This window comes from Pygoscelis adeliae, unplaced genomic scaffold, assembly GCF_000699105.1.
Source record: "Pygoscelis adeliae isolate BGI_AS28 unplaced genomic scaffold, ASM69910v1 Scaffold222, whole genome shotgun sequence".
NCBI lineage: Eukaryota > Metazoa > Chordata > Aves > Sphenisciformes > Spheniscidae > Pygoscelis > Pygoscelis adeliae.
This window is the reverse complement of record NW_008824309.1, coordinates 1,516,128-1,534,977: the sequence shown is the minus strand read 5'-3', so window position 1 is coordinate 1,534,977 and position 18,850 is coordinate 1,516,128. Positions and strand designations below refer to the sequence as shown.

Genomic DNA, 18,850 nt, shown 5'->3' with positions numbered 1-18,850 from the left:
CATCCTCCTGTACTGTCCAGATGTCCTCCTGTATTATCCAGCAATAAGTTGCTTAAAGACATACTGAGCCAAAGGTGGTACCTTTGTGTTTGACAGCCTGTACTGTATAGAACTTTTCTTCAGTTAATTTCCCTAATCATTCATGAATCTATTTGCCCCAGCTATTTAATATAACAGAAAGTTTTTTAAAGTTTGCATTAGGCACATTTGATCCAAAGTTGTTAATATTTCAGATCACATTCCAGGTTTGTCATTCCACTGTTAACCTCCTAATGGCACAGATAACGACTTTAGGCGCACAGCGTCCACAGGGGCTTGGCAGGCATGATATTCTAATTTTGATATCCTAATGCCCCAATTTCAGTCTAGCATGCTCTGGAGGTAGCATCTGAAATGACATCAAAGCTGGAGAAATCTGTTGATGAAATGAGAGGAAGAAAGGCAGTAGCTCCATTAAAGGTTATACGTCTGCCTCAAATAAAGATATCACCTAAACTGGGTAGTCTCCGCTAGGAGATTAGCCCTGCACATCTAGGGCTTTCCGGTTTCCCCCCGCCCCCCGCTTTGCTGAATATCATTTAAAATGTGGTCAGGCACTTGTTTCATGCAAGTTTTGTTGCTCGACATGTAGAAGCTGCGGAAGAGCTACAAGAGGTGCAAAGACATTCCTGTGCCTCATGGTATCTGCAATTATTTCAACTCTGGGATATTAAACTCAGTAATAATATTATTTCAAAACTTACAATACAAAACAATTTGTATTCTAAAATATTCCTTTCAGATTTAGGGCTGAGAATGGACAGTGATCTGCCAGGTGGTTGTGTTTAGGAGGTCATAAATTACTGAAAATACCTCTCGGAACAGGGGAACACTCTCAGCCACGTAGTACATTTTTACATAGCTTCCATGGGAAAAAAAGGTCTAAAATAAAATAAAGCAATTTTATTTGACTAACTCATTTACAACCCTGTTATTGATAGCACACAGAAATGCTTCTAAGCAATTTACGATTATATTTGAGCACAGGGAGTTTGGAAAAGCCCGTCCTTCTGTGGCACCCGGCCTCAGAGTCACACAGCCTTGACATGGAAAAATCCCAGGATTAGCTTGGCCCCTCAGCAACTGCACGTTTCTTCCCTGTGGATGGACGTTCATTACTGCTTTGTCCAGTGTAGCTTTAAATGAGCCAAGTTGATGGGGCTTCTGCCATCTCAATAAGTAGGTTATTTCACTAAGATATATCACTTCTTGACATTCTGCCAAGTTTCTTACCCATCATTTCACAGTCCCATTACACCTACTTATATTCCCATTTATTATTGTAAATAATTTCTCTTTCAATTATTGTAATGATTATGCCACCTTATTACACATCAGTTAAGCAACTTCTCTGTCTGCCTGGCCAAAAAACGTTAACACGTTAGCAAATGATTTTAAAGCTCGGTATCTAAGGAGAGGGGAATGCAATTCCTGCTTCTGTCCTGATACAAACGTATAACCTAAAGACAAAGGCTGACACAGAGGTATGGAACTGAAGCATTCCCCTTTGGTCGTGAAAGGTACGTGGTGGGAAATTGTGTTTGAAATTAGGTGTGCGTTAAGTATTGTGAATGGAAGAATTCTGCAAAAATCTTGTGGGCTCAGGTAAGAAAGCATATGAGTGTCCCTCAATAATAAAAAAAGTATCAGAAATAGAGTGATCTGCAGATTGTAAACAGCAAAGCAAGAGAGGAGGAAAAAGCTAAGAGAAACTTCTCCTAGGGACTATGAAGCAATAGGCTGAGAGGATGAGTGGAGCATCAGCCCTTGGGCATCAGGAGCTACGTCAACTGTAAGTGATCAGTAGACGCAGGCTCAGGTAAGAACGTTACACAGGAAAGAAAAGAAACATCCAAAATTAGCCAAGAGAACTGAAGGAAATAGCAGCCTTTACCCACCTGTATATGGTACAAAGGTGGCCCGAAACAAAGCTCAATAAAGAAACTATCAAAACTGATTCTGAGATCAACAGCAAAGCATCAATCAAACAATATAACCCAAGGAAAACCATTTGTTCCACCACAAAGCCTGTAGGTCAGCTTACCAGGAGACAGCAGACTTCGAGATCAAAATGTTGTAGGCAGAGCTGCTGTGGATGGGTGGTGATCAGTTGTCTCTTTGGCACCCTTTCCACCCACTTGAGTCCTGGGGATGGCTCACTGAAGAACCGTCACATGAAAAGCAAGGGAAAGTCTGAAGATGGGGAACATTGCCAACAGCAAAATGGTAGGAGTGTTTTCTATACAAATGGGCATGGCTGTAAACATACTCCTGCCTTTCACAGAGTTGTTTACCTTTTTGGACTTTCCCATTAGCAACAGCAAAGAGAAGGAAAAATGCACAATGGAGAAAAGCAAGGATGAAAGCAGACACAAAAATAGTAATTGCAACCTTTTTGATTTCCAAAATTTAAGTGAAAAACAAAGCTCATCAAAATTTAACTTAATTTAAAAATATTGATTCTACTCATTTCTTCAGCAGATTTGTTGGGAAATTGCTAAATGGAATGAAAATCCAAAGACTGGAAGATTATTTTTTTTGGTAGTAAAATTTTCCTACTGAAATGGTCACTTCCAATGTATAGGTTGATTTGTAAGATTTCGCAATAATACTTCGTTTTGTAACTTCTATAGTGATGTTTTCAATGATTTTTAATCTGACATGCTGAGCTCACATTACATCTGAGGCAGTTAGCTCTTTATTAGATAACTGAAACACCTAACTCCCACTTCTAATGATAACACTCCCCTTTGGTATGCCTCTTGTTAATATATTTCTGTAGAAATATTTATCTTGTAATCTTTCCATTCTTTTGACCAAAGGAAATGACTGAAAATCAAAGAAGAATGTGTCATATTTTACAGTGTAAGCACAATCAATTTGTGTATATTGGAGCATAGATGTGAAATAGCATTAATTATACTAGCTAAAATCCAGAGAGAGCACTTCCTTTTATAGCAAAGTACCTTCTAAATTAAACAAATGTGAAAGCCTGGTAAAGCAAAAGTGTAGCCCTCATTACTAGTTATGGCACATTATAAATATAAAAGCTTTTCATGCCATAAATTGTAGATTCTTAAATATGAAGTACTAGCTTAAAACTAAATATGCAGAAAATCCTTTTAAGGCAAAATATAAAAAGGGAAATATTTCTTGATTGGTGAACTATATATATCATTCATATTATTTTGCATTTTAACTTAAAAAAAAAGAAAAAAGATTTTTGAGATTTCTCAAGCATTTACGCTACTCTATCCATCAATATCGGATATCCCTCAGCTGGCATATCCCACAGAATCCCTCAGCTGGCACAGCTTCACGCTTGTGGATGGTTTTAATGGCATTTATCGCAGTAGCCCACAGCTAAAATCCTGGGCACGAGTAGCCCTCCCAGAGGTGCTGTTCTTTTTGATGGTCTGTAGAAGTTTTTACATCTCTAAGCATCCGGTGACTGCTGAACACAACCCAACAGCTTCGCCCCCTGAGAACAACGCAGTCAGTCCCTAGCGATGAGCGCTCTGAATCCAGAGGACATCCCTCCAGCATCGCCCAGCACTTCCTATGCTCACAACTAGCACAAAATAGTCCTCACTAGCAAAGAAAGAGAGAGCCTGGAGGTACAGATCAACAAATGAAACCATTTGGTGGCAAAACTGTGGTGGAAAAACTTTAGGAGCAGCCACAATAATAACTGAATTAATAAAAAGATGAAGTGCAGCTTGGTGAATAGTAAGTGTATTGTGTTGGTTAATTAAAGGTACTAGCGGTGTTTACATACATTTATATTCCTTTCTGTCCCTCTCTTATCGTGAACCAACAGAAATTATTCCTATAGCATCTCACTGTCATAACCAAAGACTTAGTAACATTTTATAATTCTTGGATTAAGAGCACAACTTGAGCCATGACTTCATGCTGGGACAAGAACTTGCTGCACCCCTTGAAAAACAACCCAAACACATAGATGGGGAGGGAGGCAACCACCCTCCACCCAGTACACCCGTTGCTACAGACTGTTAGGGCCGCAGGATGTGGAAGTGCACTGTGGAGGGCAATTTAGACACAAGCAGTGGCGCCTGGTTCAGAAAGAACGCACAGAGCTCCCTCATGCAAGAGCTCCAGGAACTCTACTTTATGCTTTTAGCACCACAAGGCTGCAATTTGATTTCTCAAATATTGTCCAAAGAGTCCTTATCACAATTACAGTTGTATAAACATCAGAAAAGTTTACCTGACTACATTCAATTATCCATTCAAGTAATTCAAAGGCAGCTGAAAGTTTCCGTTTAGACACATTGCAGATTTGTTATGTGCTATGCAATCTATACCATGGCTTAATTGAAGGACTCTAAGGGACTTCCAGGAGAGTTGGACTGGGTCCACTGTCAATGCTTATTAAGCAGTAAAAAGCTCCCATAACTGCAATGATATTTATATGCATACGCTGACACAGTCTTATTTACCAGATACAGCTGATTAGTCTGGGTACAGCCATTCTGGTGCATTATTTTCCATCAAGCTCTCTAAACACCTTTCCTTCTAAGCTCCCCCTGTCGAAGGAAACTGTGGAAGGTGATTCTCATAAAATATCCTGCCTCCTCTGTCTCTCCTGTGAAGATGTCCAAATGGAGCTAGTACTTGATGTTAAAAGAGATTATCTATTTTTTATGTTGTCCTTAGTTCTAATCAATCTTAGCAACAGCATCTGCGCAGTGTACTTAGGATTTATGTACCTGATTAGAAAATAAGATGAGACAGAACCATTCAAAATCTTATCGTTTTAAGGCCAACTTCACTAAGTTTTTCAAGATGAAAGATAAAGTCACGCGTGTTTTCTAGCCGAGAAAAGCAGTTGGAGTTTAAATTCCTACTGTGTTTTAAGCTACAGAGTTTTCTATGGCTTTTATTCTGAAGAGAAATAAAATGCAGATATATACATGCTAAAAAATCTTGGTTCTTTACCCATTTGTTCCTCTGTATGGAAAACATTAACAGACTGAAAAAATATTGATGTTTGTATGACAGTGCTTAAAAATAATCCTGTTATTTAGCTTAGTTATTTTATACACTTTTTTACATTTTCTTTTTTACTGTAGAAAAGAATAATGCTTATTATTATAAGCTTATAGCTTAGTTTCCATTGTACTTAATTGCCTAAAAATCGTGTTTAAAACTAAATGCAGTGCCTTAAAAGGAAGTAGAATAATCCATTGTCTTTAAAGATGGCAGCTGTTGGGGTGTGAGGAGAAAACTCCAGCAACATACATAAAGCATACAGCTGCTGTTTACTTTTATACATCTCATTAGAATAAAATAGAGTAAGAATAAGACAAGCTTATGGAGTGGGAAAACAAAGAACAAGCAGAGGAGGATCCTCTCGCAGGTCCCTGTTGTGGAAACCCAAGGGGCTGCAGCTGGGAGGAGTTTTACCTGGCTCGTGCAGAGGGGAAACTCCTGCAAAGTTATTCAAGTTATTCTGCTCGTGGCCTCACTCAGATGGAGCAAGGACCTTTTGTACAGAGAAGAATGAGAGTCCCAAATTGTTCAACACACTGCACCGTGCTGACCGCTAATCCGTTTAGAGCGAAAGTTGTTGAGAGGGGGAACCAGCTTCACTTTAACAGGTTTTCAGTAGAATCCCAGGTTTTCACGTGAAGTATTCACCTAGCCACAGTCAGTCTTGTAAAAGTTAGTGATTAGTCACAGAAAAGGTTATTTGAGCACTGGCTTTGCTTTGAAGAATATCATGCTGTAAAGCATCCGGTTAGAACCAAAACATATTTATTAAGGCCTGGAGGCAGGGACTTTTTCCCATTTGCTTTTTATCAAGTGTTTATCCTTTTTATCCATGCCCGTTGCCATAGCAGCAGCTGGGAGACAGCTACCCGCTTTTCACATGAATTCTTATGCACTTCCAGCTAATAACTGCGACAGCGGTCCTTTGCTTATGGTGCTGGAGAAACGCTTCCCCGTGTGTTGATTTTTCCCTCCTTCAAGGCCAGCCAGCACGCTGGCCTAATTAAGGAGCGCTGTTATAGGAGTACCAACAAACAGCCGTCACAGGGGGATGCTCTGGGTCTCTAAATCTTCTTTTTTGTTTGTTGCTCTTTAGGCGCTACGATAACTATAAAATCGGCACTTTCCTTCTGTGCCGGAGCGTGTCGCGGGCATTTGAAGTGCACGTTCGGCAGTGGGACTGCGGAGGCCACCGCTCCGCCACCGCCTGCAATTGCGGCGTAGCTGCGCGAGAGGGGGGTGACACCGTGGTGCTGGACACCTGCAATGGCCATTTTCGGGAGAGCAGACCCCAGCTAGCTGTCAAAAGCACTGAGGCATCACCACATGTCAAAATCCTTAAGTCCTATGGAGGGAGAAAAATAACAGTACGTGGATATTTGAGTACTCTTGTTGTTGTTGTTGTTCTTTTAAAATGTGAGTTTAATATTTCTGAATTATTAATGAAGTTGCTACAAAAATATCTATCTGAAGCCATAAGAGAGCCTAAAGCAAAATGTACCAAAAAACGAGATGCAGGGAAAAGTGTTAGTTTAACAAACTGTAAAACAAAAGAAAAATACCTCTGGAAAATTCTCGGGGACGTAGCGGAGTGCCAATATTGTTACTTTCTCTCCGCAGTACGGCAATCCGCTCGCAGTTTGTTTATGCTAGGCACTACCCAACTGCATCACATAAAGCAAATTTCTTTGCAGAGCTTACGATATAAATATTCAAGGAAGGATCACAGGTAGCAGAATAATGTAGGTTTAGAGTGGAACAGTAAGGCAATATTAGTCAGATCCAGATAGCCCCCAAAAGCCATGAAAATGGGCTGCAAATGTGCAACATTTGGTATAACTTAAAGTATTTGCCTAAAAAATATATGGCCACAACATACTTTGCATGAGTATCACTTATCCACACTAATCCAGTGAAATCACTGGAAGAGTAAGAGCAGGCTGCACCAGGGGCTTTGGTGAGGAGAAGAGCCACAAATTACAGCCAAGAAGATAATTTTATCCTAGGGTTGTATCATCAAGATTTATTGCCAGGAAATGTTTTGGGTGCAGATAGGTCCACAATGGAGCCAGAACAATGCAGGGAGTGCCTGCGTTTGGCTCTCCTTGTGATCTCGCTTGGAATAGATCTTGGTAAGGTAGTAATTGAAAGTCTGTTAATTATAGAATAGAGAAAAAGCAGGAAGCAAGCTGTCATTTCATTTTGCAACTGAATGCAATATAATTACTGTTTTATTACTAGAATAATCTTAGCAAGGAATCCCTATTCTCATTTACACTTCATGTAAGTCCCAGTGAAACAAATCAGGACACCCCCGGGACACGGACATGAATCCTGCCCTGATCTGAATGGGAATCTGTAGGAACTGTGCAGCAACGAATACGGTCCCTGATCAGGCCGCTGTGCGCGGTGCAGCCCAATTTGCTCAGCAGTTGCCCGTCGCCAACCTCGTGCCGCGCAGGAGCCGGCTCCCCCGCCGCTCCCGTGCCGTTCAAGGCTGATGCTTTGAATGGGGTTAAGTCACTCTCTTTTCTGTGCAAGGTAGCAGCTTCCAGCAGCCAGTCACTGTATATCTCTGCAAACTGAGGTCTCAAAAAAGCTTCTTCAAAGCCTCAATCAGCAGCGTTAAATCCAGGTGGCTTACAGAAAACCTGGGCGGTGGTTAGGTCCTCAGTGGCAGATGGGATGCCTTGCCCAGGGCAGCAGGAAAAGAAAGGGTTACAGCCCTCCGAATTCCTGAAATAAATCCACACCTGGAAATATTAATCCAGACAGCACGGAAGACTGAAGCAGCTCGTGCAGTCCTGACTGCAAGGATTTTATACGCAGCCTTGTAGGAAATGCTCCTCCCTGTAGTAAAGTATGTAATTAGAAGGCACATGTTTATCTGAAGAAGGAAATCAAACCCTACCCAGCACCGTGTCAGCTGCAGTTCTCCTGCTCTACCTATTAAACCACTAAGAAAAAATTAACTCATCAGGCCATCTGAGCTTTATGTTGGGGAATATTTTTTTTTTTTTTAAACTTACCTTGGGAAGTGAAACATACAGCCAAGGTAGAGGTACAGCCAAGGCCTTCTGACGTATTCAAAGAACCGATTTTATATGATGACTTCCATTATTCACCAAGGCCAATAATTTTAGAAAAAAGGATGCTTTAAATGCCCTGATCAAAACACAGAGGGCCTGAGTTCAAAGCACAGTGTCCCTGGCTGTTATTGCAATCAGTGGCACATTGCTGCTCTGCTCAGCTGGACGAGGAGATCGCTCACGGAGAGCTCCCAGAAAGTATTTTCATGCCTGAAATGATGACTGGGAAGCTAAAATGGGCAAGATTATTATTTAGTGCAGCCAAAATGTAAACTCTGGATTCCAGCACAGAAATACAAATATAAGCTAGTTGCTTCTTCACAGATATCAATAGATTTGGTGGGGAGGAACTTATAAAGGACAAAAAAATCCCCACTGAAAGGAAGAAAAGGAATGGACATTACTTGGCTGCATAAATTATACTTAGGCAGGGGTGACTTAAAAAAAGGAAAATAATTATTTTGAAATTATTGTAATGAGATGTTTCCAACTATTTAAGGTTGGCTGAAGATTAACTGAAAACATTTAATTTTGGATCCAAAAAAAAAAAAAAAATTCAGGTTACTTATCAGGATAGAGTGCTCCTGCTCCCACTCCTGGCACAGATCAGTTTCAAAATCATTTTCTTTCTACCTGTAAAAATAAAGCAAACAAACAAAAATGCATTTCAGTTGAACAGATTTTTTTCTTTCTTTTTTTATTATTTGGTTGGGACATCAGTCTGAAAAATCCATTATCCACACAGTTACTTCTTTGTCTTAACCTCAAGATTTTTTTTCTTTTAAAGGTCAGTTTAAGCCTACCACAAGCTCTTTAATGAGAAAATTGCTTTATCCACTTTAAAACACAATCATTTTCCGGGTAATCTGGCCTTGGAAAATGAAACGATTTTTCAGAGGGAAGAAAGCTGTTTTTCAGACTTGGCAGTTTATCTCAAAGAAATGATTTCCCAGGCAAAGACACAAGGGTGGCCTTATTGTCATGGAAGCCACTTCAAAACTTAGCTGGTAACTTACCAGTGGGAAAACTTCAATGGATGTAATTATTAATTTAAAAAGAAAGTATTTGTGCTGGTTTATATTTATGTAATATTATCAGATATTAGTACCATAGAATCTGAAAGCATGCTAAATAATAGCACAAATAAATATCTATACAGTATCTAAGTGATCTTAAATTACCTTTGCCATCGCCAACATCCTACTTTGATATTTTCATTTATAGAAAGGGACAATTTCATTGCATAAAAAGCTTGGTAACAGCTTCGATTCACTGGGGGTTTTTTCTGCCTCTTCAGATCCTGTTCCCTTCGGGAGCGTTTGTGCGAGCCGACGTGAGCGAGTGGGGAATGGGTTTGACGGTGAGGACACCGGGCAGCGACTTCAACAGCACCAGAGGTTTGTGTGGCCTCTTTGATGGGATCAGTCACAACGACCTGAGCAATGTGCCCGAGGAAGACTTCATAGAGGAGTGGAGGTACAAAGCGAGAGAGGATCCCGGCCCGGGAGATGCTCTGTAGCACCGTTTCAAGGGGTGTCGATAGGTTTATTTCATTACATACTCCCCTCATGACCTGACAGAGGGATTTGCTTAATCTAGCGAGGGAAGCCTGGAGACCCATTACCATCCGAACAGCACGGTGCCTTAATTTTCAGCCAGTACAATGCACATAAACAGTTACTGAGAGAGAAGTTTTATATTCTCAAGTGATGTCATCTTAACAGCTGTGTTAAGATCCCACTCAGCTGTTAAAAAAAACAGCGTTCTCACCCACACTAGAAAATGTAGATAACTGACAATAGGGATTAATTAATGGTTTGGTATTTCCCTTGTTCTTTTATCCCCGAACACTACTTACAATACGTGAGTATAGATTAAATGTTACGTTTTTACAAAGTGTGGTAATATATGTACCATGCTAAAACTTAATTTCTACTTTACTAATGATGACAGTGAGCTCTAAAAACTTGCACTTTCTGAGACAGATGGTCTGGAACCAGAGCCAGGAGTCTGGTGCTCTGACATATCCCTGTCCCTCTCCCTGTCCCTCTCCCCCTACCTATGCCTATCCTACATTTTAATTCCTGTTTCTGAACTCTAAATGTGCCTAACAGGTGTTCCCAAAACCAAAATGGGTTTGGCTGACTGTGTAGTTTTTTTTGTGAAGTATGTTTTGCAAATAAGGAAAAATAAGGTGAACCACCTTAACATACCACTTAATCTGTATGTGGGAACTTAGCGCAGTCCTATAGGAACAAGAAATTTTAGACCTATTGAATTTCAGAAAAAAAACACCTTTACCATATTCTAGTTATATTCAATGGGCCTAATAATGGCTATTGAATGGCAATTTTGACCTGTCATTACAAATTGCACTATTTAGAAGTCAACAGCCATCTTTAATCTTAATAATGTGATAATCAGTCAGAGCTCGCTTCTGTGAAGGCAAATGGAGAAATAGCTTGGTGCTAGAATGACTTGAACTGCTGACTATCCAAAGAGGGGGCTAACAAGATCCTTAGGAAGACCTGTTCAAAGCAAGTTTGCTGAAAGTTCAGAAGCTAAAGCACAATATATAGGAATTTACTTATAAAACAGTGAGGAGTTTCCTAGCGCTCGGTGCATATGATGGAGATACTTCAAGCAAGGCAGGAGAAGTTCCTGCTAAATAAGAAGGGCAAGCGGGGTGATGATTTTCACCCTGCGGTACTCCCGAGGATGGATTCTCAAGGACCCGTCAGAACCTGGTTAAAAAAACAGCTGAGCCAATGGAAAGGCTAAGGCCACCTCCGGAGGAGACTGGATCGGACTCTGATCCACCCACGGAGAAATGGTGCAGTAAAAAACAAAACCTGGAGGGTGACTTTTTTGCTGCTGTTTTTAATTTCATTTTAAATAACACTGAAAGCATGTTAGGTTTTCTCCAGCACCTGAAGCTAGTCTTAGTGCTCACCATCTGGCAGTTCAGCTCCTTCCCTGGCTCCCGCCTCTCTCAAGCAGCTGCAGGGCTCTGAACGGCACAGATCTGTTTTAAACATCAGCTTTCCAATGTAACTTTTAAACAATAAATCAACATCAGAGCCTCCCAGCCCTTAAATAGCATCTGGACAAGGAAGAGCTGAATTTTAAAACATGTATTTTAAGTAGGTAAAATATGTTTTTCAAACCATTTTTCAAATCTTTTGAGAAACCAGCAGCAATGCTATTGATTTTGAACTCTCTCTCTATAATAGCATCCAACTCAGTTTGAAAAACTTTGGTTCTTCCCTGATTATAATGGGCAGCTAAGAGGAATGATAGTCTAGTCATCTTATGCAGGGGACAGAAGGCACATCCCAGTTCACTGAGGTGCTGTCAGTATGTGTATGCCTGTGAGGAAGGATGGGGTTTTCAGTGGCTCCATCCTTTCCACACCATATAGCCACCATCCTGTTGACCAGAGCTGATCAAAGGAAGGTATTTGGTTTCACGTAGGAATAACGAAGCAATTTATTTCAATAAAATACCAAGACAAAAGATTTTCATTTTGCTGAAATTTTCATTTTTGTTTTAAGTTTCTGTCCTGATTCTGGACCAGCTTATGTGACTTCTATTTCTTTATTAAATATGTGATATTTACCTAGAGCTTCTAGTTCTTGTAGTGTTCCCTCAAAGAGTGAGCTAGTTCTGCTGCCTTTATTTAGGTTTACAGTTAGTTCGTGATGCGAGTCTGGACAGCTTCAGCTGCAGGTAACACCACCATGCAGAGCCGGAGGAACAGCGCCTGCAGGACGCCCACTCAACTGCATTGTCCAAAGGACTAGAGGTCTTTTCAGTACTCCCTCAATCACCAAATATGCTTTATTGTCCTAGATTGTAGGAAAGTGCAGAATAGCTTGTGCATTTCTGCAAGCACAAAAGCTGTCCTGTCGTATCACGTTGTATTCTGCTGTGCCCGCACATTGGGTAAAATGGTTTCATAAATGTGTGGGCTCCTGTTTTAGAAAGAGAAAGGGGTTCATTTTGCCTGTGTCGCTATGATGTTTTATTTAAAAGTGGTATTGTATCAATGATTAAAATAATAATGTCATATATGCCATTTTCAATATATATTGGAAAAATTGGATAAAGGCCATTATACTTCCTACAACAGAATGTAGTGTCTGGGTTCAAAATGTTTGCAAATGCTTTCACTTTCCTGAAATCTCTACATTCTGGCTGCAAAATAAAATTAATGCCAAAATCATTTAAATTTCTAGTGATATTTCAAATTTGTCTGGAAATAAAGTGCTGCCAACTGTTGGGACAAGAAGCATATCTTTTTCTGTAAAGCTCCAGGATTCCTCTTGTGCTGTACAAATAAGATCAATAAGAGATCTTGCGTTCATGAAATCTCCAAAGAAACTTTAATCATGGCTGTTTATTCAAAATGAACTCTCTAGAAGTTCATCCATCATTAAAGCTGGACTAAATTAAAAAGGGGGGAAAAGTCACCTTGCCTTATGTGATAGCCTAGCCCTATGATCAATAGAAAACAGCTTTGTGTCAAAAGAAAAACTCAAAGAAAGCTCCATTAGAAAACACGAATGAAATTAAGTATGCATAAAAAATTTATAAAGGAAAAAAACATTTAAAAGAAAAAACGTAGTGATCCAAGTCTTAGAGGAAACACCTGGTAAGGAGAGCACAGGCAAATAGATAAAGATGATTTTCCTAATAAAGCATTTGAAACAAATACGTCTTTTTTGTCATTCTCCAAGCTGCACCTGAGTCACACGAGGGACAAGTCCAAGGCCTTATTTCATGTGCAATATGCAAAGGGTAACCTGCACCTTAGAGAAAGTTCTGCAAAGAGAAGTCAAGCAGTTAGGCAACGCTCCAGCAAGGCACTTAAGCATCTGTTACTAAAAAGTCCCAATGTAGTGCTAAAAAATCTACAGGACAACTCAAGAAGGGCAGTGCAAAAGTGACTAAAGAAAACAGAGATTAAACAAGCATTTTCTTAAGTACTTTGGTAGATTGGAAATGTATTCATCCCCCACCCTCAGGGAGAGAAAGTTTACTTAGTATTGTAGACTAATTTGTTGGAAGTTTCCTCCCTCTAATCTCTTTCTATTTTTAAATCAGAATACCTCCAGGGAAGAGTTTGTTTGACAAGACTCCAGCACCTTCTGGGGGGAAGCAAAGGAAAAATTACTGCAGATGTCAAAAGGAGAGCACTAAGTCTGTGCCCGTGGTAAACACGCGGAATGCCTTTCAGACCCCTTTCCCTCAATCCTCTGGTTGCCATTATGATCATGTGGATTACACCTCTGCAATCCCGTATCTAGATGTTACGTCAGAATTTGTCACTCACTCAGAAATAGAGTCTACTTTAAGAAAAGATGAGAAACCATCGACCAAGTCTTTTGAGCAAAGATATCTGCCTAAATCAGTCCAAAAGCGAGGTAGCCCCGACGACCGGGTAAAACCCCTTGCACACAATGTTTCCATGAAAAAAAACAGTTCCATTAGCTCTACCAAAAAAACAGAAGACCTACAGAGAGCAAAAAGGCAAGAAGACTATTATGAGTACTCATCCTTTCACCCATTGCATGGCCCAAGCCAGAGAGACTCAGAGAACTTTGCATATTTTTTCCCAGAGGATTACTTTGAAGGGATTCGGATGAAACTTCCACTGGCATGGCCCACTCCCAGTGGCCTAACCGCTGCCAAAGCTCGGGATATTTGCCACCAAATTCTTGCAAATTCCACCATTGGCTTAGTGTGTAAAGGTCTCCTTGGAGAACAGATGGATGAGACAATTGATATATGCCTTTTAGATCTGCAGCTCAAAGATGACATGGCTTGGGTGAGGGCACTGATAGCCCTTTTGGAAAATGAATGTGAAAGAAGAGTGCTAGGAAACAGAAACAGAGCGTTTCACGTAGGAAACCAGCCATCTGCTACCCAGGAGGAAATCCTCACTGTCCTCCGGTGTCCCGCTTTCTGTAACGGCAATGGACAATGTACTGAACTGGGCTGCCAGTGCTTTGAAGACCACAGCTCCTATGATTGTAGCATTGCCAAAAGTAAGTAAAAATTCTGTTTGTTCCTACCCTACCCATCTTTCCATGGTATTAGAGTTACTAGGTAGAACATCTGCACAGAGTTGTTTGCTCTTCAAACAGTGCTACCAGTAAGATATTTGATGAATTAATAATCAGTTTTTGACCTTGAAGAGCCGATCAAAATATCTGGTTGGCTGGTCCTTCACTTTTTCGCCTCACTAACTTTTTAAAAATGGATTTTACAAGCCCCTTAGCAAATTGGTTTTGCAGAAGTGGTTTTCTTTACATCTGATCTATCACCGGCATACTGACAAGCAAGCTTCTGACAAAATAGAGGGTCCTGTTCACCTTGTGGTCAATACTCATGATAACACTGTATAGATAGCTCTTTTTTTTTCCTGATCAACAGAGAATAAAATTTGAAAATTAATTTCAAACACTGTATTAGTAACAAAAAAATTTAAAAGTGACAAAATGAACAGGTAACATTGTCAAAGCCATAAAATAGCTACAGGACATATTTGAACCTGCAGACCTGATTCTGCAAATATTTATGAATTACATTTACACAGGACGTTATCCCACTAGGTTTGTTTCTTCTTTAGAGTTCAGCCCCTCAATGGATAAATCCAAGTCCAATGTGAGTACTGACAGTGCTTGAAACTAAGCACATGCATAACTGTTAGCATTAATTTCAAAATGTAAGCCCTGCCTCAGCAAACCACATAAGCTTATGCCTGAAGTTACAAAAAGGTACTCAAGGCTCAGCCGTTCAGTTGAGTTCCTGCAGCTTAAGAAGTAACAGAATTTCAGCTAAGCTGAAGTGACAATGTATGCTCTCTTAACCCATCCCAAATGTGGGGGAAAGTCTTTTTCTACGATGCTTAGGACATTATTCTGTATTTAGGACAGGTAAAGCTCATATCTAGGGCCAGTCGCCATGGCTTAGCTGAGACATCCAAATCTCCATCCAGCCCTGGGAGCTCAGCGGCACATCTGATACCCCGGTGCATTTACTAGCCAGGATGGGATTACCCACATGCTTCACAATAAACATGTCTTCAGTGCGCTGATTTTTAAAGTGGTAAAATATATCCTGACATATGTTTTTTGTTAATGGCAGGCTAAAATTTGTGGAATCATTTCCTAAATTTGGAGAAATTCATTCTCTTTCATGCAGAGAACAACAGACACCAATGACTGAAAAGCGAGTTGAGCAATTTTGCAGTAATTGTGCAATATACAATTCAGTGTTTAACTTCATTTCTCTGTGATACGGTCAGGTTAGAGGGGTTGCTTAGACCAGTTTTTTAAATTTTATTTTACTTTGCTATGGTTGAAATCCCTCAGATTAGAGGAAAATAACTTCAATATGACTTTTCAAGTAAAAGCTAATGGCACCTTGTCTTCTTGCTGCTACATCATATCTAAACAAGGACAGAGTACAGAGCACGGCCTGAGATTGCATAGGGAGGTGAGAAGTGGAAAACAAACATACAGCAGCTATGGAAAACACACCGTAAACCATTACTGCTCCCCAGTCTGGCTGCTTCGTCCGTCTCTCACTGGCTTCACTTCGCTTTTCTCCAGTTGAGGAAAATGTGGTAGTTGGTCTTTGCTTCAAATCACTTCTCTTTTGGGAGTCTGGCTTATTAGAGTTCAAAGCACATCAGATTATTCCCTCCAGTTTTCCAAAGAGTCACTAGTATCCCGACTCCCCGCCGCAGATTCCTGCTCCCCCCAGCACCACTCACCTGGAAACCTGCTCCTCTGCCATGGAGCTCCCGAGGGTCTCCACGGGGTGAGAGACACTCCACGGAGGCTGAGTTTTTAGCACGAGCATCCTCATGCTTACCCTGGTCCCTGGGGGACACGAGCTTGGTGTTGGACCCACAAAAGAGCCGCACTGTTGCAACTAGGAGAGTATAAAATTCACTTACTGTTTATACTGCTCTATTTGCTGGGGGTGAGTTTGTTAGTGTCGTGACAAAATTAACATTGACAGCTTCAGCAGTGTTCCTAACACAAGGCAGAAGGCCCTTTTCCAAAATTCCTGTGCAGTTTTCCCAACATTCCAAGGGCAATATTTCATTTAAACAGTGAATGGCCCTTGTTCTCTCTATCACACTATCACACTCTCTATCAGTGACCCACATTACCTTAGCTGCAACTAAGGACTTGTATCTTTTTTTTAACTAATACCTGTAAAATATTTTCTGTGGGTATAAACTTTAAGTGCAAATATTATTTTTTATTTAAGAATGTAATAATTACTACTCGAGGAGAAGAATGCTTTCTAGCTAAGTAAAGCGAGTTCAGAAGAGAAATCATTAAATAAAAATGTAGTAGAAATTGCCATTTTAGCCACCAGTATTTATTTTTCTCTTGAGGAAAAGGTAGTGGCATAACTCTGTGATGTGCATTATAAGTCTTCCCAAGGATGCACTTGACCTGGGGAATGTTTACCATTCATTTTTCTTTTTTCCACCATACTAGTGAGATTATATGTTGCCCTCTCATCAACAGCTGTCCATCTCTAGAGGTGTAAGACAACAGTCACTCACGGTATATTCCACACCATGAACATACACTGGGAACTTACACGTTTGTACAGAAGGGGAAAAAAAATAAAATCAAAGTATCACAACAGACTTTTATTAAGGCTAGTGGAATTAATTTAATCACTAAAATCTCTGCAAAATAGGGATTTTTTTTTCTATTTGTAATCTATTTACCAGCTTCTACAGAGCAAAACCCTGAACATGCAGCACGGTTCACAGGGCTAGACCCCTCAACCCATGGAAACCTCTGAGCTGTTTTATGCATGACAATTAGAATCTTAAAGAGGAACTGCTGTTTCCCAAATATCCTTGTAGACAATAAAACTACTTAGGAATTCATTGTGTTCCACATCCTAAAGAAAATATTTATTCAAAATATTTTACAATCTGTTTTTACATTAAAATGGAAAAAAAAAAAAGGCAGCTGTTTAAGCAAATATAACTTAAAAAAATTTTGCCCATAGACTAATAAAAACCATTAACATTTTTGAAAGTTTGTTTGTTAAAGAAGGGATCTACTCCTTCATATAAAAACCTGGGGTTTGTTTGGCTGGATTTGGTTTGGATTATTGTTTTTTTCCCCAAAAATGAAGACACTAGAAATAAAGAGGATCTATTTCCTGACCAAAGTTACCTAACACATCACAGTATTTGATGCAGTGATCAGGAGAGTTGCAAATACCTTCTGTAACATGGGTTCCACAAATGTAAAACACTTTGGAAAATATACCTTTGAATCCATAAATTGCTATCGCTTGACCCTTCCCAAAGCATGTTGCCAGAAGAGTCCTCAGTTTCTCCATGTGATGGGTGAGTGGGAGGCAGTACAAATTGCCCCTGGTGTCAGTGGTAACGGTTGAAAGATTGTCACCGTATCAGTCCCTTTAAAGAGAAGGGCTTCCTTTAGTTTGGGGAACATAACATTGAAAATTAACTTAGCATGTTCAGTGGATACTCACCAGGTTTTTAGCGAAGACCAGTGACTAAATCTATCTAATCTCTAATCTACTAATTTCTGAGTATTTGACCTTATGCCTGTGCAACAATCTTTGCATGCTACTTCTGCATACGTGGTATGTACCTGCAACCTCGATGTCAGAAAACACCTCTTCACCTAAATACTGACAGAGGCCCCTAATCATTAAAAACAACGGACTCCAAATTCGTCCACAGCTTCTCATTTACTTCAGGAGGTTTATGCTTGTCTTACAGCAGCCCAAAGTCAGAGCTTTGGACCCTGGAAACTGAGCTGACTTTAGTGCTTTTGGAAAGCAGTGGTCTGCAGGGCAATCGAAAACACAAGGGTCTGAATCCAGCCTCCCGGAGTAATCTTCTCCAGATTTAGGATCCCTTGGAGAAGCATTTGAAATGGTATTATGTCCTTACAGGAGGGTCATATCCATTAATACGGATAATTTGGTTTTAATTCCTGATACCAGAGATAAAAGCATACTTGATAAAGAAGAAATTAAGAACAGGATGCGTCTTCTGGTACTCATTCCTCCTCCTCTCCCAGATATCCTGGTACCAACTAACATTAGACTGGTGAAACACCAGTATGCACTGGGAGGGTGATAACACGGACAGCCACAGCAGAGCCCAGCAGTGAGCAGGACCTGGCCGCTGGGTTAGTCCATCCCTTGTACTACCGGTACAGAGATGACAAGAAGGAGAAGCCTTTCAAGCTCAAGCTGACTTTGAGCAAAACTGGGGAAAAAAAAACATCCAGAAAAGTTAAAACAAAACCAAGGTAACAAGCAGCACACTTAACTTGCAGAACCTTCTCCTTTGTCTTTGGTGTAACTGTAGAGAAGCTAAGAGAAGACTTCGCACAAGAAGTAGGTTTCAGCCTTAACTATGGAGAGAGAAAAGTACTGCCACAGTCTAGAGTGCATCAATGTGATGAACTGCAATGACTTCCATGTATTGCAGACTATTTATGAATTCATTTATGAGTGATCTAGAATATTATAGAATCATAGAATCATAGAATCATTAAGGTTGAAAAAGACCTCTAAGATCATCGAGTCCAGCCGTCAACCCAACACCACCATGCCCACTAAACCATGTCCCTAAGTGCCTCATCTACACGTCTTTTAAATACCTCCAGGGATGG

General features: G+C 40.3%; 1 protein-coding gene across 1 annotated transcript in view; it reads left to right on the top strand.

The window, feature by feature from the left end:
* The window catches only part of LOC103912662 (von Willebrand factor D and EGF domain-containing protein-like), a 266,632-nt gene that overhangs the window by 71,351 nt on the left and 176,431 nt on the right, over window positions 1-18,850 (top strand). The window contains exons 10-12 of the mRNA XM_009319021.1: window positions 6,152-6,422; window positions 9,442-9,620; window positions 13,251-14,194. Coding sequence (XP_009317296.1) covers window positions 6,152-6,422; window positions 9,442-9,620; window positions 13,251-14,194 — 1,394 coding nt within the window. The remainder of the gene's footprint in view (window positions 1-6,151; window positions 6,423-9,441; window positions 9,621-13,250; window positions 14,195-18,850) is intronic.